Below are 23,864 nucleotides of genomic sequence, written 5' to 3' on the forward strand. Positions count from 1 at the left end.
TTGGCTCACTCGGTCGTCGGTGGAGATGGTATGGAGGTGCACAAGAGCTCGACAGCTGATCGCGGTGGTGAGTCGCGGAGAGATCGGCGCTCTCCCTGCGTCCAGTCGCAGTGCGCGTTGTGGATCCGTTCGGTGCGTTCGCTCCGATCCTGGTTCGATCGGTCATCCGGAGAATCAGCTGTGTGAGTGCAAAGCGTTCGCGATCGATCGCTCCTGTACGTACATCCGGAGTATATCCCCGAACGAATGCGGTGTTACGGACATAGTGGTGGCGGTGCATCAGTAATCAGACGACACGAGAGATTCGATACGCGGGGTGGAATCGGCTTGGTACCGTGGCGTATTCCTGACCAAGTGCGAGGACCAGAGTGGTGAGATCCCCTTTGTACCCAGAGATACTTCTGTTCTTCCGCGGTCCGCCCGAAGGTGTTTCGGACATCAGGCCGAAGATGCGGAGCGTCGTCGCCGTGGTATGAATTCGAACGTCGCGGCGGTAGCTGAACCCACTTTTGTCCGAGGGTGAGTTGTCTCCTTAACGTTGTCGATTATTAACGATGCGCGTGCAATCGGACGGACGTGTAACTACTTCGGTGGTTCTTCAGCCACTCTTGCTAGCTGTGCGTCATAGACACCGCGGATCTGCCCCCTCGTCCACTAATGCGGTAATCAATTACGGGATAGAAGGAGGAATTAATTTATTCCCAAGTGCAGCGGTCATTCCGCTTTATCAACGATCCTTCAATTAACTAATTAGCCTCGCTATACGCAAAGCGATGATGTGAATGTATCGTGACGCGCTGCGAAATCAAGCTCCGCGTAACGATGTTAACGCACTGATCGCGTAGTAACGCACGCGATTTATCCGGTCATCGACATATTACTCTTCAGTCTCTATCGTAAGTGCTTCTGCTGCCATTCGATCTTTTCGTCCTGCAATTGACGTCTTCATCTCTCGTCTTTGGCGATTTGGGGAACGGGAGAAGATCTGTGGCTCTCGCGTGATTTATATTAATTTATTTTTGAGACGATTGACATCCACGGAAACAGTCATCATTATTTCGCTTGTTATTTCCGCGATATGATCATACGGCATTATTTGCAGCATACGGCAGAATCTTCGATTAGAGATGCGTTACGGCATTTATAGCTGCGTTCGTTATACGATTGTGATTTTGCTGTATAGCTTTTATAATTCTATTTAGAGATAATTTGTTAAATGAAGTTTCCAACATTATTATCATGCCACGTAGGGCGGAACAAGAGATTCCTCTGCCTGATAAAGGCAGACTCAAACGTATCTAGAACTAGAATCAAGATCCGGGTTATTTAATAAATGCCTTGGAATCAACATCAATATAGGACAAATGTACAATAAGCGAATTGCACGTGTCATATATGTGCATAACATCGCATTCAACGAGAAGAATTTGTATATATCAATATGATCGATCGTACTTCCGTTCGGAAAATTGTTGTCCATTGGCAGACAATATATTCATATATACATATTTTTTAGTAAAAATTTGGAGAGTTCCAGTTACTTAAAAAAAGACCCGAGAGAGATTCCACTCAAAATATTCTGCACGAATATATAAATTTAGAAATATATCAAATTATATTACGAAGAATTTTTGATTTATTATTCAATCTTTTTTTATCTATACATTGAGTATATTCTGTTAAATGATTAAATTCAATTAATCATGCGAATAGGAAAGAGATCATAAATTTTATTCACAATTGTATTGCTCTTTAAATAAATTGATAGAATAATTGTGCTTTTCTTACCATATCCGAATTGAAAGAATCGAAGTACTGCCAGGATAAATTCATTAGTGCAATTGTCACCGCGATTAATATGGGAAAATAAATCTTACATGAGTTAAGTGCAGCTCGTCGGGAATCCCAAACTGAACTTTATCTCAGCGTTGCATTTAGAACTAAACGGGAATCGTTTTTCCGCACACTCCATGGCAGTTCCGAGTTCCGAGGTACCTTATCAGACTTGCAGAATTGATTCTGTTGTGAGCAGAGCGCTTAATTAACGAAAACTCGGAACGATCGAGCGGCTATTGCCGCTCTGAGGCTGATCGGGACGTTTAGCTGTTCAAACAAAGAAGGTCGCCTGGCGGCCGACCGATTCTGGAACGCGTGTCGTCCCGGAATAATAAAACCCGAACAATCTCATTTCGAATGGCGCCTAGCTGCGGGTTGCTGACACAGATGAACGTTGCGGCGGAAACAGTGGAAACGGCGCGCGGTGGGTACGCCGCGCGCCGTTGCCGTCGTGTGCAATATGCAATTGCGCGCATCGTGCATCACAAACACGCGACCGGCGTAATTCCTGACACGTGCACGCCCTGCAAAAACAGATATCTCCGCGCGGCGGTGATTTCCAACGGCCAAAATAGCCGCGAACTGATCTTCGATTTTCGAGATTCTGACGCGGGAGATACGCGGAAACAGCATCAGCAAGATATACTGTGTGCATACTGTGTGCTGTGTAAATGAGAGATATGCCCTGAATTATAGCATAACGTACGAACCACGCTGACTTAATCCCCTTTAGGATTATCGATGTTCGAATCTGAAACCGGTCCTCTTTCTTCCCTCTTCTCCATTTTTATAATTAATGAGTAAAAAATTTCATTATATTTTTAATTATTTCGTTTGTATATTATTATTATTTTTTTTAAATATATGTAGATACGTTTCTCTTTGTTTAAAGCGAGAGAAACTCAATTCATTAAAAATATGCTTAAAATTTGAAACATTTTAGAATATTGAATCAGTTGCGCTAAACAAAGAATTAATCGCGTTTGCCCTAAAGTAAATTTGGATTGTTCGGCATTTTCTATATTAAGTTATTATAATCTTTTTTTATTGTTCAGGTCAACTTATGACTCCCGAAACGTGTTTGTTCAGATTCTTATAAAATGTCAAACTTCTCAGAAATTCAAGGGAATAAATTAGAGAGGCTTCAGGTTTCGAGATTCACCTGCTCTGATAGCATCTGCAAGCAACGTTGATCAGAGATTTTTATAAATTAAAGATCGCCCATTCTATCGCAGCATCGTCGCGAGATTTGCTACTACTTTTCAATTTCGCCGTGTGAAATTTGCTACTACTTTATGTTTCACTGAAAAGTAATTTTCTCGAATAAAATTCGCTTTTTACACATTGTGCAAAAAGCGTACATTGCAAATATCGTGTACAAAGACTTCGTGTTCGAGAAATTAAACAATAGTTACATCAAAAATATTAGACTGGACCCTTCAAGACACTCGGTGGTTTCTGAATATACCCTAAACCTACATCATACTTTCAACCGCGATAACATTAAAGTTCTTGATTTTAAGAAAAATTGTTATAAAAGACTTATTTCAGAAATAATTCATATCAAAGAATGAAAACAATGGAATTAATTCTAATAAAAACACTGAGGCCGGTATTCATAATCGGTTCTTATTTCAAGACTGTCTTAAGTAATGTCTTAAGATGCTAATACGGCTTTGTGATTGGTTCATGACGTCTTAAGATTGTACTTAAGACGGTCTTAAATATAAGAACCGACTATGAATACCAGCCTGAGAGTTTCTTGACAGCGCATATTTTGATATCCTTGATGAAATTTCTAACATCTCAGGTGTGAACATCGCAGATTCTTTCTTTTTTCTTTACTATGTTCATTAGTTGTAATTGTAATAAACTATATCTATCAATTTTTTGACATGTAGGGGAGACCGGGGCAAACTCGACACTTTTTGCCAACCAAATGACGAGTCAAAATTGACGATTAGGTAATGCTCTCTAATTTAATGACTATCTTTTATTTATTGTATTATACAACTCTATGTTCTTAGTTTTTAGACCGCACTTGAGAAGGGCTCACACCAAGAGCCGAAACGTAGTGCACATTATTTACATTGTTGCCAGTTTGTCGAGAATAAAGAATTAATTTTACTTTTTGCCAATTTAAATCTATCGTAGAAACTTGCCTTTCCTACTGTAAATGCGTCTTTATGTGCCAGTATTATCAACGGAATTTGGTGACATTCTGAGTTATGGTGTAATTTTTAGCGCGACATAAGCGTTTTTGATAGTAAAAAGTAATTTTTCTGATCTCTCGAAAATTTCTATACTCTTTCATCGAGCTTTACTCTTGCCGGAATCTATCGGTAAGTGATTTTGACGCGAAATTCGATGCTTTATACGAATCCGATAATAGTTTTTGAATATTTTCAAAATTTTCATGTTTTTGGAGTGACAATAGTGAAAAACGAGGTTCGGGGCAAAGTCGACACCATGCCGTTTTATCGGCTCCCAATAACAAACGATGCTTGTCATACAGCTATATGGCCCATGACAAATGTGTGCGCCTGTCTAATCGCGAATTTACTTGCATAAATTGTTTTTCAGACATGAGTTTAGATGAAAATAATTGAATGTTCAACAATTTTTGTTCTCATTATTTCCAATGATTGTTTTACTTAATTCCGAATTTTTGTACTTTCTAAATACACGATAAATAATGTATGTTTAGTTTCAGACAATAAAAAATAAGTTCCAGATCAAATTGTGTCGATCAGGCAAAGTGTCGAGTTTGCCCCGGCATTTTTTAATTTGAAAATTTGTCTTCGCGTCACTTTTCCTTTCCTGGGGGCAATACTAAGCGACGTGCAGCAAAATTTCCTGAAGCAATTTTGTACCTGAAGGAACACTCTTTAAACGTGTACCATTAAATTTGCTTGAAAATTTTAATTAATTGTTGAAAATTGCCTTCAAAAAAATCGTGTCGAATTTGCCCCGGTCTCCCCTATCCTCAGATTACGCTTCGTGATGATGGGAGGCAAACGACAATTGGTTGGGCATACATCTTTTCTATTACTTCTTCACATTCCTATAAGTTTCAGTTTTTCATTAATTCTTTTTCTAAAAAAAAAATGTATTAACCCTTCGCAGAACACGTGTAATTTTGCTGCTTTCGTCGAACATGTGGGTTTTTTAGGCCAGTTAAGATTTTCAAGCTGTAATAGTGCCATAAAAAATCTGAAAAAATTCAAGTATACTTTCGAAGGCTTTAAGAATCTATTTATACCGTTATATATGCCTGATTCTTATTTGGGTTTTTTTTATGAGTCCGTAAAGTCTCCGAAAAATTCAAAACTGAAATATCGACCGGGTCTTTAATGCCCCACTTGTTCTGCGAAGGGTTAAGAGAAGTGCAATTATCATGTTTATATCTTCAGACTACTTCAATTTGGATTTCGGCAATTAGTCTTTGCATTCTTACTTTGGATTATACAGCCTTTTTCTTTTTTTAATCGACTCAAATCTTACACCATCCATCTGACTCGAATTTTCACGTGAAAATTCCTCTGGACACTTTGGACAATCATATTCTCGCCTCTCAACGACGAATACGTCAAATTTTATTTTAACTATTGAATTTACGACATAATAGCTCGAACATAATTTGATTGTTAAACAACGTTACTTATAAAAAGATCATGTTTCTTTCTATTGTCGTGGCCTCTTATTTTTTGACCTTACATTCACATTTCTCACCTTTTTTTGTTATTTTTGGTAATTTTGACAATGTTATATATAATCAATGATAATATCGCCGTTTTAATTTTTCGTTATGATTATTTTTTATTTTAATTTATATTTTCAATCTTGTACTGAAGAAGATTAAGTCAAGTCGAAACGTATATATTAAATTTCGTTTCTTTTATATTTGTGTAAATAAACTATTTATTAATAGAATATGTTTTTATTTAGCTCGTATCATTGGTCCGTTATCTCATTACTCTTTGCGTTGCATGTAACGAGCCTAGCATTCTAATAATTTAAAGTAAAGAATAGTGGAGTTATTTTGCTACATATAAATATTCCATATACAGAACTTCGAAATATAGAGTGATTGATGGAAAATATAAATTGGTATATATAATCATTTTCTTATATCAAAAAGTCAAGATAAATTCCAACAAAAGCACCTTAATAATTTCTATAATTCAAAACAAGAAATTTGAAATTAGTTATTTTGACGGGGTTGATTGTTGATTGTTCTAGTAAAGTGCGAAGTGTATGGTAATTTCCGTGTGTCTTGTTTCTCCGATATTTGATTTGTTTCTTCGACTAACGAACACTCTCCTTCTTTTGTTTTTCTTTCGGCCGGCAATAATACGTCGTCTATACGCGATACGGATAATCCGTTCTTATCAAAAAGAGCAAAATTCAAGTTCGCATTGTGGAAGTTATCTTTTTTCCGGGAGAGAAGAACGTCACTGTGTGGTAATCAACAGTAAGATTGCATCTGCCAATTTCCTGAAAAGAGAGTAAAGCCCTATTAGGAAACTCTGTTTGCCGTTATAATGACGCAAATACCGATTACACTTTCTCGTGCGTCGCAATGGATTTCTTTGTTCTACATTTACCGCTGACAATTCGAATAAAGTATGTTGGTAGGTTTTAATGCTGACACGTTTACCACGCCGTATGTATGTTAGACGCATTACAGATATTAAGACAACCACTATTATTCCTTGGTGAAACCAAGCGATATTCTTCTCTCCGGTTGAAAGCGACGATTATTCAAAGTTTGTTCGATTCGCGCGTGTATCGGTACCGGGGAAACTCATGCATATTTCCCTGCAGATTTGCATGATAATTCATAAAGAACATAGAACATAGAACTGCTTAGCTACCGACATTATTGTTCGAAAATGGCTGTGATATATAGCGCATCACGATAACAATGCGCGATCGCGATAACATATTTATTTTCTTAATAATTTTGCAGCAACACAATGGATAAACACAATTTCTATTTTTTCGAATGTTTTTCCGGTTACTCTCTGGATTGGTATACGCAAGAAAACTCAATATGCACATTATTTTAATAGATGCGCGTTTGTGATTAGTACGATACGTTGTATATAATATATATTTTACTTTAATTATGATGAGAGTGGCGTGTATTAAAATTAATGAATTATATTATTTTGTTGTTCGTATTAAGTCTGCAAATACAAAAGAATATTCTAATAAATCTAATTGTAAGTTAAAACTTTTTTCCAAAAAGTAATTTTTATACTCTAAACTTAAGTTTAAGTTTACAATATAGAAATTATTTTGTGCCTTTAATTTTTTGCATTCTTCTACAGGCACGAAATGGAAAATCTATCGAGTCACGCGTTTTAACAATTCACGGATTCACGCAACGAATCTTAACGACTTGAAAGAAGAGATGTTCATTTGGTTATCTCCAACATTTATATATACAGTATCTAATATTGTCGAATCGATGGGCTTCCTAGAGACCATTCTCAATCGACTGGTCGTAAATTATTGAAACCTTCCGTTTCGTCTCTCTTAAAAATTTTTCGATAATACAGCACTGAAATATACAGTACAGTTACGATATCGTGCGTCACGGCATGTTCAGCTAACCGTATGACAAAGACGAAACAGAAAATGTTGCTTCTGATGGAGACGCGACACGATTCTTGCACTGCAAAATGCCCCGACAGTTCTGAGCCATTACTTTAAGTGCGCAGGATATCATAATGGAATTCCAAGTGTTGCACGCTGCCTGAGTACTCTCAACGGGTTGTACCTTTGACAACTTGGACTTGCCCACGCTTTCGAGTATCATTGTCTCGTCGGAATAAAAGTCAAGCGTAGAAATAAGTTTGTGTGTTGCTCGGTGTAATGAAAAGTTATTCTAACATGTAAATGTGCTTACAGCACGATTGGATGATGGCTGACCTGAAGAATCTCACCCTTGGCGGTGGCGGATCATCCAGGTACAGCGGCGATGAGCAAGTGCAGTTTATTCCAGGTGGGAGTCATCAGGTGACGATCAGATCACCCCCTCCCTCCTTACATTTGGAAAATCTAAATAATGTGGTCCACGGGTAAGAATTTATTATTATTATATTGTGATTGTTATATTATACGCTTAATTATTATTTGCGCGTTATTCGAAGTTTGGATTTCAATTTGAGGCCGCTAGGTTAACGATAAATTGAAAGAAAATAAAATTACTGCTATAAGTAAAAATTAAAATAGCAATAATTTATCGCTTTTAGTTTGCTTATTACAACGATCACTCGTAATGATCATAATAATAATCATAATGATACTTATTGTAATGATAAGTAATCTATCTTTAAAAGAGCTGCGCAAAGTTGAATTGAATTTTATTGTTGCCTTTCTCCTGCGACGAGTTAAAAATGAAAATTATATTCGAACAATAAAAACGTCAGTTACGTAAAGATTAATGGAATCATTGATATAATGATATATAAATGTACACGTAAACATAATTATGATTTTGAACTTTACACGATGCTATGTTCAGCTTCAAGGTAAAAAATCAAAATCAGTTAATAAAATAAAAGTCAACGGTAACGAGTTAGGAAAATTAATAACACGAGAATGATCAAGGTGAATTATTTCAAAATAAAAATTCGTGAAATATATTTTTTGTATAACTAGACACTACAGACGCGCGCTTCGCGCACGCTATTTGGCTTTAACATTATGCTATTACTATTACACTATTAACTCCTTGATACACACAACTGTCAAAATATACAATGACAGCTGCAAATGAAGTAAGCGCAGCAAGAGAACCAATCGGCATCGCGGAAAAGCGACAACAATAAACTTCACATCTCCTTTTTAGAAGAGGCTTTAATGGCAAATTTCGACGGATTATTCCATTAAAAATATTTAATATAGTATTACATTAGTGTTAATAATTTAATTTTTATTATAATTGATATATTTTTTTTATAATGGAGAAATCTGTATATCATATATAAGTGCCGTGCGCATAATGCGTTTTATACATAAAAATGAACACTATACATAAGTTCTATACATAAATAAGAAAAATAAAACACATGCAGCCAATCAAAACATCTTATTATAAGTAAACTGGCACCATTGAAGTAAGAGTTAAACTTTAGTTGAATGTATAGATTAGATTGATTAGATGTTAAATCGTTAAATAATGAATAGCTGAAAATGCATTGAATTTCTTACGAAATTATACGGTAAAGGCAAAAGTATGGAGAAAAAATTAGGAATATATCGCACCTGATTACATAAAAGTCTTTCCTTATGTAAACGATAAAAATTTGAAACACTATAATATAGGTAATATCAAGCTATTATAGATTTACTTGACTCATACAAGTATTAGTACTACAAAATTTGATTGATGAAAGCAAAAATGATGGCTGATGGAATTGAAATAATAAAGATTGCGTTACTATAATATAATTTATCTTGCTTGTGGTTATAGAGGGTTTTTAATGTTTTATAATTGCTATGTCATTAAGAGAGATTATTAAATAAATAAATCAAAATTGTTACTAATATATCATCAATAGCTGATGATCGTAAAGAAAAAATAAAACTGTTGTGTTAAAGAAGAATTTTTACATTATTCACCTACACAGTAGATGGAACAGTATGGAATAGTACTTAGAAAGAAGGTCTCCAGATTACCTCGAACTCTACCAGACAGCCTTCGTTTCTAGCCTTAAGAAAAGGGAATCTAGTTTCTTTGTTCGGCCTCGGGTTGAATATAAACCGCTTATGATTTACCGTTTAGAATTCTATAACACCTACTTACGATTACTTACTAATACGATTGATATCGATTTACATTATACGATGTTACTTCATGATTTCTTACAGAAATGTTGTTTGATACAAATTTGTATCAGACAATACACATTTATATGTATTTGTATATAAATTAACATCGTCCATCCGCACTCACGACCACTAAGCTCTTATAATGTTTAATTAATCAAACAGTTCTAGAATCAGCATAAACTATTATTTAACATCAAATTGATTTTTTCCTCAATTAATTATGTTAAATCTGTTATATGTGATAAATGTAAAATTAATTTTTTATTTTATATAATAGTGCTATACTAAATTGCTTCAAGATGCAGCGAATTGTAACTAATGAATCTAATAATCATGTGAGGATTAGTTTATTTTGTTGTAAATTAATCTTTGTATCATAATCTCGAAATCAAGCTATCAAGAATAGATTCATTCCGATGTACATAAGTCAGAATTTGGCCGTGCGTCATGAAGACTGTGAATGAGGGAGGGGAAGAATACAACCCTTGGATTACACGCAATCCTTTCCCTTAAATACTGAGGTCTAAAAGGGATTTCAAGGCTTTAGCTTCGATCGTGCTTTTCTCAAGGCTTGTCCTTAAACTTGGTTTTCGACCAAATTTAATCTATTACCGCTAAAAATAACGTTCAATTTGCATGCTAAAATACAGAGCTCCATTATAAAATGACGTAACTTATTCTGTCTATATAGGTAACTTATTCCTAAATTGCGTATCATGCAAGTAAACTTGTTATTGTCAAAGCTAATGACAGTCGGATTGAAAATCCCCTGCGATATAAATCTTTTTTGCGTGCAAGAATAATTGAGACGAAAATAATAATTAAACATAATAATGCACAACTAATTAATTACGCTAGCTTTTTATCTCGTTTATTATCTCAAACGAGAGGAAAACTCAATGATAAATCAATTTCTCTTAAAGTCAAACTAAAATTCACAGGTAGAAAGAACAGCGATATATAGTTCTGAAATATTCAAGGATATTGATGGATTATCGAAGAATTGCTTATTAGCATGACAATTGATTCTAATTTCAAGGCTCGTATTGACGATCACGGTCAAGGTTTTTGACCTCGCGGGAGCTTCGATTAAGCATTTCACGAACTTGAGCATTTCCCGAGACCGAGGAATGCGCGAACTCATACTTGCATATACGTATGTAGTTTAAACTCTCAGTGCTCTCACTCGTAATTTCAATTGCAATTTCTTGAAAGTAAACATCGGTGTGTGTCGCGAGATACAGTCGGTATCCACGACTCTCTGACTCATCGTCGAGTGCACCCGTAACGCACCGGACAAAGACGCCTTTCCTTTGTGCGACTCTCTCGATGATTCCTGAGAGTCAGTCGAGCGAGTAAAAAGATACATCTCCATGTTACTGCGTTTCATCATATTTTGTACGATGAAGATATAAACTAGTCCGAAGCAATATCTCTCCCCTCCCCCAAAATAAATAGCATATATTTAATATTTTTGTGTCTTCTTTATTTTTTTGTATGAGCAATCTATACGGTAAAAAACCTTTTGTATTTGAAAGGATTTCTATCTGTGTAGAAATTTTCGCGGTAAATTTTTAACATACACTGGTGATAACGTAACATATTGCCATTGTGTTATTTTGACTTTTCTGCGTTAAGTTAATAGTCAACGTAAAAATAACATAATTTATATGTAAATGTACGAACTCTTGGTGACATATTTTAAATATTAATATGAGCACCTAAATTGTGTTACTTCCCTCTCTATAAGAATCTCCATTTATTAAATCGACATTTTCTTATGTTATATATTATGATGTGCAAAATGGGTGTCCAAACCCATTTGAAATAAAAAATGCAAAATACTTAGTTGAAATCTTTTCATTAAAAAATTCAAAATACAAAATGCTTTTAGACAACCAAAATAGGAAATGGAAAATAGGCATTTTTAAAATAGTTTTTAAAATAAAAATGTTTTTTTAATATTTATGTTTTTATATTTATTTATGGTTAATATGGTTAAATTTTTATTTTTTATTATTTGTCCAGTCCGGGTCGTAAATGGCATTTTTCTCTGTAATTTTAATTGTATATCATCGGTCCTGTTTTACTTATTATTATTGTTTGTTATTTATATTTCTTACTATTATTTCTTATACTTAAATTCTTATTTTTTTTAACATAAATTTAAATTGTAAAAATTGAATTACAACTTCTCCAACACATACTATTGTATTTATAATGTAACGAAAAATACATTAAAATAGTCTCCTTTCGCAATTTTAACTGCAAATTTCTCAAAATTGTGACGTGATAGAGCAATTTAATAAACGGGACCGTATTCAGCATTAAAAAAATACGGGAAATGATTGTATTCTTGTTCGTGTGCCCTTTTTTTGTTAAACGGTGTTATTGATATCACGATTAATTTTTAGTTTCCAAGAAAAATGCATTTGAAATAGAAAATGGGTACCCAATAAAAACCATTTAAATGGAAATATAAAATAGTTTTTGAAAAAAATGTTGTATTTTAAATGCAAAATATAAAATAGGCATTTTACATTTTGTATATATATATCAAATGCATCTATTTCAAATAATGTATTATAAAGAGATATCGCTGTCTTCTGTTTTTTTGCAAAAAAAGAGGAAAAGGAATAACATTCAATTTTTTAAAAATTAAATTTAACATTATAAATATGTTAATTTAAACTTTGCTTTCAGATAGCGTCTGAAATAGCTCAGAAATCAGAAATCAGATAGCATGTATTACAATTTTGTGCTAATTTTTTACACATTACTGTTATTTATTTACATATTTCCCTTTTATTAGATTAACATAAAAATTAGAATGGATAAATTGGGACATGTGAAATATGTTAAATTTAACAAAAATTTTTTTACTAAGTACAGAATATAAAGTATTTCTTTCTTAAGTAGTTGAACGTAATTCAGTGCTATATTGCAAGATAGATTCTTTAATATTACGGAAAAATAGGAAGTTGGTACTTGGTATTTTAAATTTTTATAGTGTTATTACGTTTTAATATCATACATATGAAAAATCGATAGACAACAAGGAGAACTTATAAGACGAAAGTTTGCAGAGGGCAAGGTTTTGTAAGACTTGGCTATACAAATGCAGACAGGCGTATATAATCGAGTTGAAGTTTCGCACGCAATATTTCTATTACATGATATTATCGTCAGCGAAAGTATCGAATATTACGCATTCGCATTTTAATCACGCTGTCTATTCGACTGACTCATTTGCCACGCGGTCAAAAATACAAAAATACGTGCCTTGAAAAATACTCCATTAAATTTATTAAATTTGCAAAAAATCTGCGCATACTTCTCTCTGCAATTTATTAAAGTAACAAATTAAAATAAACTAACAATTTTACCATTAATATCATATATTGTGAAGCTAGATAATTTAAAAATAAATTAAGCTAAATTTAAAAGTAGCTTAATTTACATGATAAAAGATAATAATAGCATTGTGCTCTTTTAAATTTATGCGTTCTGTGATGTCTTGGTTCAATATCTAAGTCAATGATTTTTAAATGCGCTTATTCATGACTCTACGTAAAGCTTTTGAAAGTGAGTAATATCCGTCGGGGTGGCAAAATAAATGCATGAAGTTTTATTGGTTCTACTTGAACTCCAAATCTTTACGAGACATTCCGATTACCCAACTGCCGAATAAGTGTGGCTATTTTCATTGGCGCTGTCCGTTGAGTGCAAATTATTTGGTCTTTTTTTTGCGAATTAATATCAACGTTCTCTCTCGTTTCTTCGGGATTTACTTACCGCAACGTCAAACTTTACTTACCACTTTTATTGCGTTCCATTGAAAGTTTTTCCAACGCGCGCGATCACCGAACGATAGACGGATATACGCAATAAAATTGATCGCAGCCTTGGCGAGTAATAAGAAGCCGAGGAAAAATTTTCCCGTATAATCGTACGATCGATCCGCGATTCTCGCAAATAAATTAAATTGCGATAGTGAATCATCCAAATAGTGATTAGAGACAGTCACAGAAATATTTATATCGAGCATCTCAATACAGCAAAGTTTCTTATTCATGTCTACCCGAGCGCAAAGTAGTAAAAATAACTGATCCCGTGTTTTTGTCTTCCTTTAACGTTAGAAAATAGTAAACTTTCACGCGGCCATAACCGCGGCAGAAATTGCAGAAAATTTACGTTTACAGCAGGAAACTCAAAGCGCACGTAAAATCGTTATTAGCTACGAGACGTAATGATGCACCGTGACGATATACGATACACAAATATAAGAGAAACGACTCCGAAGAGATGAACTGAATTTCTTCTACGTGCTGGATTTATTACGCGCGATTATAATACCATTGGATAAATTCGATATCGTATTTTATGCTCATTGGACATTACGCGGTAATAAATTCTTCCTTAATGCACTTGCAAATTATAGTATAAATCGGAGAACCCAAATTTAATAAGATAGGAGGAGACATCACGTACACCATTGTTCTTCGAATGCTGAAAGTGACCATGAACTAAATATTCCGTGTTCCGCAATATTGCATCTATCTCACGTTCAACAACGCTCTACGTTTTCGAAGACAATCGGTCTCATTACTCAATGCTACGGATTAATTAATGGGATTGGCACTGTTTGTCACACACGCAAAATAAACGCGAATTGCGTTGAAACGTTGAAGAGGATGTGCGCTTAATATCCAATTGTCGCTTCATCCGATATCGTGTGCACAAGAAGGCGAACTCATTTTTCAGTTAATTACAGTCTTATGGAGCATACTCCTAAAATTTCGTTGATTCGTAGTCCGCATTCAACGTGGCGAGGATCGCATATAGATAGCTATTTTTTTAACGTGCAATGGTTTCACGCTTCTCAAGCAGGAGACAGAAGCAATACGTGAGCGTTATCATTGTACAACATATGTTTGGCAAGGTCACGCTAAGACACGTAAAAGTTCAGCGGATTTCTGCGATTTATAGAGCACCCTACGCTAAGCTCGTTATCGGTCGAATGCAGACATTCGGTGGGCGAAATTAACGAATGGACGTTTCGATCGTTGTTGCAGCTCGCAGAACAACCTTCACTGCAGTTGCAACGGCACCACGTCGAACGGGGCTGCGGCTACGGTGTGCACCGGTGGTGTTCTGGCCAGGAAGGTGCCGAATCACAGCGGCGCCAGTCCCGGACAGAGCAATAAGAGGCCGGCGGTAGCACTGACGCATCTCCCGAAAAGGCCGCCGGTCGACGTGGAGTTCAAGAACCTGGCCTACAGCGTGTCCGAGGGCAGAAAGAGAGGTGAGTCTCGAGGATGAGCGGCAATTGCAATTACACACGTCCAATTCCCGGGAGAAAGTCTAATTCGCGTTCTAGCAGCGCGCGTCGAGTTCATTATCAATCATTAATCGCGCGATCGTTATCGCGAGAATGAAATAAAAAAGAAACCGAGGTTGGACGAGCGAAGCCGCCTACTGTAATCAAATTAACTGCTTATGCCTCGGAATAACGTATCGGCACGGTGTATTTTCGACGCCGCGCGTATCGATTCAATAACGGCTCGCTGTGGAACGAAGACGTAGATAATTCAAGAAGTTAGAGTGATCGGGTTGAAGTGGCGAATCGAATATGCGGGGTACCATGCGGTAGGCTTTTCGTCCCATCGCAACGTGTGTGAACGACCTGGCCGAAAAAATCGATAGAAATGTACGGGCATGCAGGTAGACGTTTCGGTGCAGTTGCATCGTCCGCGCGGTGCAACTGCACCAGCGATAAGGAGGTCAGCCAGGGGTTTTTGTCTGCCCGAGGGATATTCAATTCGAATGTATCTCTATAACTCTATATAATAATCTGGCGAACGTCATTGGCAAGATCGTAGCGAGAATGTTGGCAATCAGCTATCGCCAGAATTGGAGCGCGTTTAGATCTTTATTATAAAATACTAATTTATTTATTTTTGCTGGATATATTCGTCACTTCACGTTAATCAAAATAATGCCACTCATATTTAATGTATCCTCTTCTATAATGCACTGTACATAATAGTGATACACGCTTGGAAAGTCTCAATTTCTGAAACCTTTAAATTTTCTTAAAAATTTACGAATCTTTCTAGCGATATAATCCGCACTGCGGACAAAATGTTTTAGATTATAGAGGAACATATTTCTCACGTATCCTCCATTTCTCTTTATTATCTTCGCTTTATATTGCAGGATACAAAACCATTCTAAAATGCGTGAACGGAAAATTCAGATCTGGAGAGCTGACGGCGATTATGGGACCGTCCGGCGCTGGAAAGAGCACGCTTATGAACGTTCTAGCAGGCTATAAGTAAGATCATTTCGACGGAAAATTAACGGCGCATTTGGGTTGAGCGAGAATTGTAATCGTTTCCCGATACCTTCTAGAACGTCGCACTTGAGCGGCTCGGTCCTGATAAATGGAAAGGACAGAAATCTCAGAAGATTTCGGAAGATGTCCTGCTATATCATGCAGGACGACCAGCTTCTACCTCACTTGACCGTTTACGAGGCGATGACCGTCTCGGCGAATCTGAAGTTGGGGAAGGACATCAGCCAAGATGCCAAGAAAGTAGTGGTACGAATAAACATGATTTCTCTCCTCTCGTGTCTTTCCTCGTGAGAGAGACATAAGTCAGACTATTTCAGCAAGTCTCGTGCTTGAAATCTTTCCTTGTAATCGAATCGACAGATTGAGGAGATTATCGAAACGCTTGGCCTACGCGAAGCCAGCAACACGCAGACCCAGAGTCTCAGCGGTGGGCAGAGGAAGAGGCTGTCGATAGCGCTGGAGCTCGTCAACAATCCCCCGGTTATGTTCTTCGACGAGTCTACTTCCGGCTTGGACAGCTCTTCTTGTTTCCAGTGTCTAAATTTGCTCAAGTCCCTAAGCAGAGGAGGTAAAGTTTTATAAAGGAGTTTATAAAGGAATCGTGTGTGTGTGTTACCGATACGTGCTGGTATCTCTTACAGGAAGGACGATCATATGTACGATCCATCAACCGAGTGCGCGACTGTTCGAGATGTTCGATCATCTGTACATACTTGCCGAAGGCCAGTGTATATATCAAGGCAACGTCGGTGGCCTAGTGCCCTTCTTGTCATCGATGGGCCTCGATTGCCCAAGTTACCATAATCCAGCGGATTACGGCAAGTATACTCGATGGAGTTTCCATCATCCTAATCGATCCAAATTTTAATTGTTGCTTCTATATATATACAAGATTTTAAATTATGATTTCTTTTGTCAGATAAACTTTCAGGATAAGATTATAATTTCAATCTCGAGATTTTGAGCATCTTACGAAGATTAATACTCATCGTCCAAGTTTCTTATGCGGTGCGTTAACCAAATTTTATCGTTTCAGTGATGGAGGTCGCCTGCGGGGAGCACGGCGAATGCGTTCACAAGCTCGTGATGGCCGTGAACAACGGCAAGTGCAACAACTATCAGCACCATCAGGGAGCCATCGCCGCAGCGCAGACGGTGTCGAACGACATTGCCAAGGAGTCGCCGCAGGAGCAGACAAAACCGGAGGGAGCCGCTTTGATACCGAACGGAGTCGCGAAGCCACCGACTGGCGCGACGATGATCAACATGCCGGTTTCTTGCACGACGTCGTTGCTGGACAGCGTGGAAAGCATAGAGCAGAAGGTCGGCTTCCCGACGAACGGTTGGGTGCAATTCTGGATATTGCTCAAGAGGACATTCCTATCGCAGATACGAGATATGGTGAGCACGATGTACTTATACACAGAAAAAAAGAAATGTCAAGTTAACCCTTAAATGCCACACCTCTCAAGAATCTCGTAAATGACACATGGGGTCTAAAAGACCCCAGCATGAAAAATGTCTCCTTACTTATTGATTTTTTGATATTTAGTTATGAAAATTATTTTCAATGTTGTTCAAGGCTTAGAAAAGAGAATAAAATGCTTATATTGTTAAAATTTCAATTTCAACATAGTATAAAAAATTAAGATCGCCAACAGTTAAAATATTGGCTCCAAAATCAAAAAAATAAAAAATAATAAATAAATAAATATGAGCTTCATTTTTTACTGGAACATTTGAAAATATATCATTCTAAAGGGTCTGGGGTCCGCTGGACCCCGGGTGGCATTTAAGGGTTAAAACTTACTTATACTCATATATACGCAACAATCTATAATCTTCTTATAAGAATTTTAACTTTTTATTTCAACTTTTTTTCTTGATTGAACTATATAAAACTTTGTTTAATATATAAATGACTTTACTCAAGCAAATTTTCTTCGTTTAAAGCCAATATAATCTCATTTCAAGATTATATAGATTGTTGTATATAGATATGAGTATATAAGTCTTGATTTGACACTTTTTTTCTGTGTAATACACATAAATCGAAATATTCTTTTCTACCTTCTTTTCTAAGGAAAATGACATTACCACGTCAGAAGCTAATTGGAACCTAATTGGATATAGTTATGCAATAAGGAACTAAATGTCATTTTCGTAATTTTTAGTTCTGCATTGCAATTAAGTAATCACAGACAGGATGGGAGATTTTCTAAAAACCCATATAACACATGGAGTTGTATTTGAGGACGATTATAGGTCGATCGTTATATTTGAGATAACGTTGGCACGGAATTTCTAATATTTCGCGAAATTTATTCTCGAAAAAGTAAGATTTTGAAGTTGGTTCGGCATTGCAAAACTGCGTCTAATTAATCTATCCATACTTGCATAGATGCGTAAGCATATGTATAAGAAAATGGATTGGTCTATTTCTTTATATGCACATGTATATGTGAACCAATCAATTTCTTTATGCTTATGTTTATGCGCTATGCAAAAGACCCTAAAAAATTGCTCAAATAATTGTATATTATGTCGTTGAATAGATGCGACATAATTTTTTATTGCAAAAGAAGATATAAGTTCCTTTATGGAAACTTCCTATATTGGTGACATAGACACAACTTTAAGATACCTATCTGATTTTCGTCTTGTTGTTTTTGTAGACATTAACAAGAGTAAGATTGATCTCGCACATAATCGTCGGCTTCCTGATCGGCGCAATTTATTACGACATTGGCAACGAGGCCTCGGAGGTCATGAGCAATGCCGGATGTGTCTTCTTCACGGTGATGTTTCTTATGTTCACCGCCATGATGCCTACGATATGTACATGTAAGTGATTGACGCTGCGCCGTCGCGAAATGTATTATTCGCAGTGCTTTTATTGTCACTATGTCACTTTTATCGCAGTTCCGATGGAAATGTCCGTGTTTGTAAGGGAGCACCTGAACTACTGGTACTCATTGAAAGCTTTTTACCTCGCGAGAACGCTGGCGGACATCCCGTTCCAAGTGAGTACAAATTACGGTCCCCCATGCTCAATTAGAGCTAGACATATCGAGACGACTCACGCGATGGTAAATCATTGCAGATGGTGTACTCTATAGCCTACGTGATAATCGTTTACTTCCTTACGTCGCAACCATTGGAGGTGGAGCGTTTTCTTATGTACCTAAATATATGCATACTGACATCGCTGGTTGCGCAATCCCTCGGTCTGCTGATAGGAGCAGCAATGAGCGTGGAGGTAATGCCGATGATCAGCAAAATGTATTATCCATAAGAACAACCTTTCTTATTACATATACTTAAAATATGTGCACGACTGTTTTCCTCCCAGCAAACACCAAGTAACATACGTAAGTTACGTGTTACTTGATGTTTGCTGGGCTGTTTCCTCCAACGTTCCTGTTATTTATTCGATATTATCGTCCACAGAGCGGAGTGTTCATCGGACCCGTGATATCGGTCCCGATCATCCTGTTCTCCGGCTTCTTCGTTAATTTCAAAGCCATGCCGAAGTATCTAAAGTTCCTCTCGTACATGAGCTACGTGAGGTACGGCTTCGAGGGCACCATGATTTCCGTGTATGGCTACAATCGGGCGAAGCTCAAGTGTTCCGAGTACTACTGCCACTTCAAGAGCCCGACGAAATTCCTCGAACAGATGGCCATGGAGAACGCAGTCTACTGGGTGGACGTCGTCGCCCTGCTCGGCTTCCTGCTCGTTCTCAGAGTGATCGTTTACTTCGTGCTGAAGCTCAAGTTACGATCCCTTCGTTAAATACTCTAACTAACAGGAGTCCAGGACAGACAATAATCGATTACGTCATGACTCTACGACCGCCATAAACCACGATCTGAATATCATCCAAGATCATACTTTCGTATGATCCGTAAAGAACCAACGACGAAGAAGAGGATCGCGAGGATTATTTCGATCTCGAGATTGAGAAGGGTAGAACACGTCGTTTTTGTCGTGATGACAAACGCCAGTCGCGAAGGAACGCAGTGTGAAAGAAGTATCCTACGAAAAGAATATACGCTTCGAATAGGGACATTGAGGTAATGCAGTAAATTATCTTTTGATTCGAACGATCGTTTGATATTTGCGAACTTTGATACGTGATTTAAGTCGTTAGAGATTTTTATTTAATTTTTCGTTTCTCTCTCTCTCTCTCTCTCTCTCTCTCTCTCTCTATTGAAGTATATATAACATTTTTTTATTATTTTAATCGTGTAGCGGTAACGCTTCGAAGGGTGCTTAATTGATCGTAGCGGTGTTTGCGATACCAAACCGAATGATCTCTGCCGTTGGCAAAAGAGGACACTCTATCGTACTTGGTTAGTTCGAGTAATTAAGTAAAGTAGCTACCGGGAGTTATATACCTCGACGAGAGGACTCGAATCTCTGATTAAAGACGAATCATAATCTTTTAGATAGGCATTTAAACAAATAGTCCAGGCAGGAGTTAGGCTACCTTCAATCGCGCATTAACAACAGTAGGCCGATTCGTGATATGGCAATACGTCGGGCTATCTGGTATCGAATTGAAACTGCGAACGCGTTTATAGCCAATTACTACGAACTCGCCAGGAGCCTTAGGCCCATTTGAGACTCCGTGTCCCTCCAACGAGCGCGTTTAAGCGCGAAAACGCGAAAATAGAGGTTTCTATAGGTAGGCAAGGTAGGACATATACGGATCGTTAAGATAAGTCTTTCATTATTTCTCATCTTACATATTACACATAGTTGGCCACGTTTTCAATTACGATCGCGACGAGTATCACGGTGGTAAACGAATCGCACATTTAATCGTAATAGTGTCCCCGAACAAAAATTCGCCAACTCCGAGAGCAAACGCTCGTTCACAAATGGCGTTTTCGTATGAACGAGACGGTAGAAACGCGACATGTCTCGCATAATCACATAATCGCTCTTTCTTCATATCGTAATTTCGTCAACGATTTACCTAATAATAATAGCTAATAATAATTATCATAAGAGGGGAAAAGATGAGGAAGAGAAGTGTTTATTGTAAAAAGCTCACACTTGACCAATCACTAGCTGCCTGAGCGTTGCTTTTAAGTGCGAGTACTAAGTGTTGTTACACTTATCATAGTATAAAAAAATTACTCTTCAAACGATGGGAAAATTGTATAAAGCTGTATAAAGGTGACATAAATGATGCGTCAATGAATACGTTTCCTTTTTATAATAATGCGATTCGCGGCCTATGCTTGAGTATATTAATTCGGATTTATTTATTCAACGATTAACGAAGACGACAAGGATTAAAATCGTAGATATTATATTTTGGACACAGTTGAGATTTGCTGCAAATATTACTAATACTAATCGATACGGCCGTGCCGCACTAACGGACAAATCGAAGGAAAAATATAAATTTGGGGAGAAAAACGATTTATGCAATATAGATATTGATTTCGCAGGTAATCTAGGGCGTCTTTTATTTTTAAGAGTTAACGAACGTTAGTTATGGTAATTGTTTGTATAATATGCACAAAGCTACAGGTGTAAATAACAATGAATGTGTCCCATTTTTTTATTTGTATCAATGAGTAAATAGCGATAATGGTAGAACGACAAGGCAATAGAGTCTATCACAAAAGGAATAATTTCGTATATTTTACCTAATAATCTCTCTCGTGCAATATTTTCTATTACAAGGGTAATTCTATTACATCGTGGTAATGGTACATTTTTTTTAGCCAATTGACAATTTCGTTATCCACATAAGTGATAGGAAAACAGTATTTATATTTTGATATTATTTTATTTTACACATACATTTATTTACTTTATTATTATAGATTACTGTAAATGCATGGCAATATGATAAGAATAATATTTGAGCTTAATTAAGTACGTAGATTTACTTATATATGAAATATTGCGATAGTTGAAATAATTTCTTTGAATCGAAGTTATTAATGCCTTATTTTGACTATGCAATATTTTTTTTCTTGCCATGTAACAATTTTATTTCCAGAACAATTTAGAACAGAATTTAGAACAATTTTTAGGTGACGTTATAGTAGATATTAATTTTTAAGATACTAATTTGTTTATACAATTATAATCCACGCATCTATAATTCGATAATTTTTATTTTATTTTATTTCAGAAATTATCAAAGTGTTAAATATATGTATATCACTGGAAATATTACTGAGATTTTTATAAATCTGGCTATTGCAAAATATATTTTCGCAGTATTAAAATGCGGAATCAAATGTCTCTTTTTTGCTAAAGAATTTGTGCGCATGCTTTCCGCGTTATATGATTCTGATATTAAGTGTATATTAGAAGAAGACGTATGCATTAAGCTGTGGAAAATAAATTTGTATATTTTTAGAATTATATATCTTATAGGTTTTCATTTTGATTATATTTGTACTTATTATTAAAGGAAAGGCGGTATAGGTATAGCAAGGTATATAATTATCACGATAAAATGGGGAGCACAATTTTAGTAATTTTAGCAAATTTGCTGTAAATTATTATGTATCTTTCTTACGTTATTGTATTATAAAACTTAATTTAATTTCTCTATGCCGATTATTTGCTGAATCGACAAATGAGTGGGTTATACATATATCATGCCAAAAACATATTGATTAATTAGCTTTCTGCGTTATTACGTAGAATGCCAATGATTTGATATTAACCAAAAGGGAAGGCAAATGTTACATGACACTAGGTATAAAAAGAAGTTTGATCTGCTGTAATTAAAGTTCGTGTTTACAGTGGCATTTGTAAATGTATCGATATCCCAATGACAATTTTACATGCACGCGTGCGATACGTGGTTAAACTGATAATTGTTAACGCACTCAGACCTCGATGTGCTGCTCTGGAAAGTTTTATCCTGAAAAAGCGCGCACACTATCCTCATATAACAATATTATATAGTGTACTGTAAAATTTCTCCCGATTTTTTTTATATTCAGCCACACAATCGAGATCTGAACGTGCAGTACGCCGGCGTATCGATCGTCTTTTTTTGATAATTAGCGGCTAATCCCGATTATGCTTGATTGTGATATTATTTCCTGTTGATCAAACTTCAACTTCGCATGACGCCGCGCAAGTCGCACTCTTGAGAGGTCGGAATAATGATCGTATTTGATCGTATCACGCGCTCTGTGTTCAAGACTTCACGAGCGTTATCGGTATAAAAGCGCGCAAATTCGTCATTGTAAACCCATAGATCAAGAGGGATCTCACTCGTGGATCAAGAGGGAAGCGCAAAATGTGTATAGGGAAGGGTTGCAGCATGTAAGAATCCATTCAAATCATTTATCATGCGTCTGAACCGTCTGAACGCGTACACACACACACACACACACACACACACACACACACACACACACACACACACACACACACCCCAACACATACCAACATACACCAAAATACACCAACACACATCACACACACCAACACACTCACACACATCAACGCAATACATACATACATTGATGTACAATGTTTAACGTTACACGACCTCCATTCCGAATACCGCAATCTTTTTCCACTACCGTGATTTTATATGACGGAAAGAATGTGAATGCATTGTGTGATTGCGCGCACGCGAGTGTGTACGGAGAGACACGGGCGTAGAAGAGATATCTCTTTTTTGAGATGATGAGAAAGAAACGGGGAGTGAACCTCGCCGGATTTCGGCGCTAATGTACTGCGTGTCTTGATTTTATCGAGGAACGTCACGTTTGTACTAAATCACAAATGAATAAACGATTGTATCGATGAGCGAGTTGTTATTTCCTTG

At 36.5% G+C, this 23,864-nt stretch overlaps 1 protein-coding gene across 2 annotated transcripts; it reads left to right on the forward strand.

The window, feature by feature from the left end:
• Atet (ABC transporter expressed in trachea) lies at positions 1 to 23,845 on the forward strand. 2 transcript variants are annotated; one of them, XM_071707030.1, is made up of 12 exons: positions 1 to 519; positions 7,756 to 7,925; positions 14,757 to 14,986; positions 15,901 to 16,018; positions 16,096 to 16,285; positions 16,400 to 16,607; positions 16,681 to 16,857; positions 17,076 to 17,440; positions 18,715 to 18,883; positions 18,962 to 19,062; positions 19,143 to 19,298; positions 19,490 to 23,845. In XM_071707030.1, exons 2-12 carry the CDS (start codon positions 7,765 to 7,767, stop codon positions 19,832 to 19,834), a joined length of 2,220 nt encoding a protein of 739 aa, XP_071563131.1. In that variant the 5' UTR covers positions 1 to 519; positions 7,756 to 7,764; the 3' UTR covers positions 19,835 to 23,845. The 2 variants fall into 2 exon arrangements, with proteins under 2 accessions (XP_071563131.1, XP_071563132.1); XM_071707031.1 differs by lacking the exon at positions 1 to 519 and adding an exon at positions 3,756 to 3,800.
• Positions 23,846 to 23,864: the final 19 nt, after the last annotated feature.

The sequence above is a fragment of the Temnothorax nylanderi genome, unplaced genomic scaffold (genome assembly GCF_030848795.1).
Source record: "Temnothorax nylanderi isolate EJ_2023f unplaced genomic scaffold, tnyl_v1.0 TNYL_tig0055_pilon, whole genome shotgun sequence".
Taxonomy (NCBI): domain Eukaryota; kingdom Metazoa; phylum Arthropoda; class Insecta; order Hymenoptera; family Formicidae; genus Temnothorax; species Temnothorax nylanderi.

What these genes read in the sequence shown, in the direction of transcription:
- Atet (XM_071707030.1), top strand. Translation starts at nt 7,765, where the DNA reads ATGATGGCTGACCTGAAGAATCTCACCCTTGGCGGTGGCGGATCATCC. An exon ending in CTAAATAATGTGGTCCACGG is followed by an intron (nt 7,926 to 14,756) that starts GTAAGAATTTAT and finishes TCGTTGTTGCAG; the next exon opens with CTCGCAGAACAACCTTCACT. An exon ending in CCATAATCCAGCGGATTACG is followed by an intron (nt 16,858 to 17,075) that starts GCAAGTATACTC and finishes TTATCGTTTCAG; the next exon opens with TGATGGAGGTCGCCTGCGGG.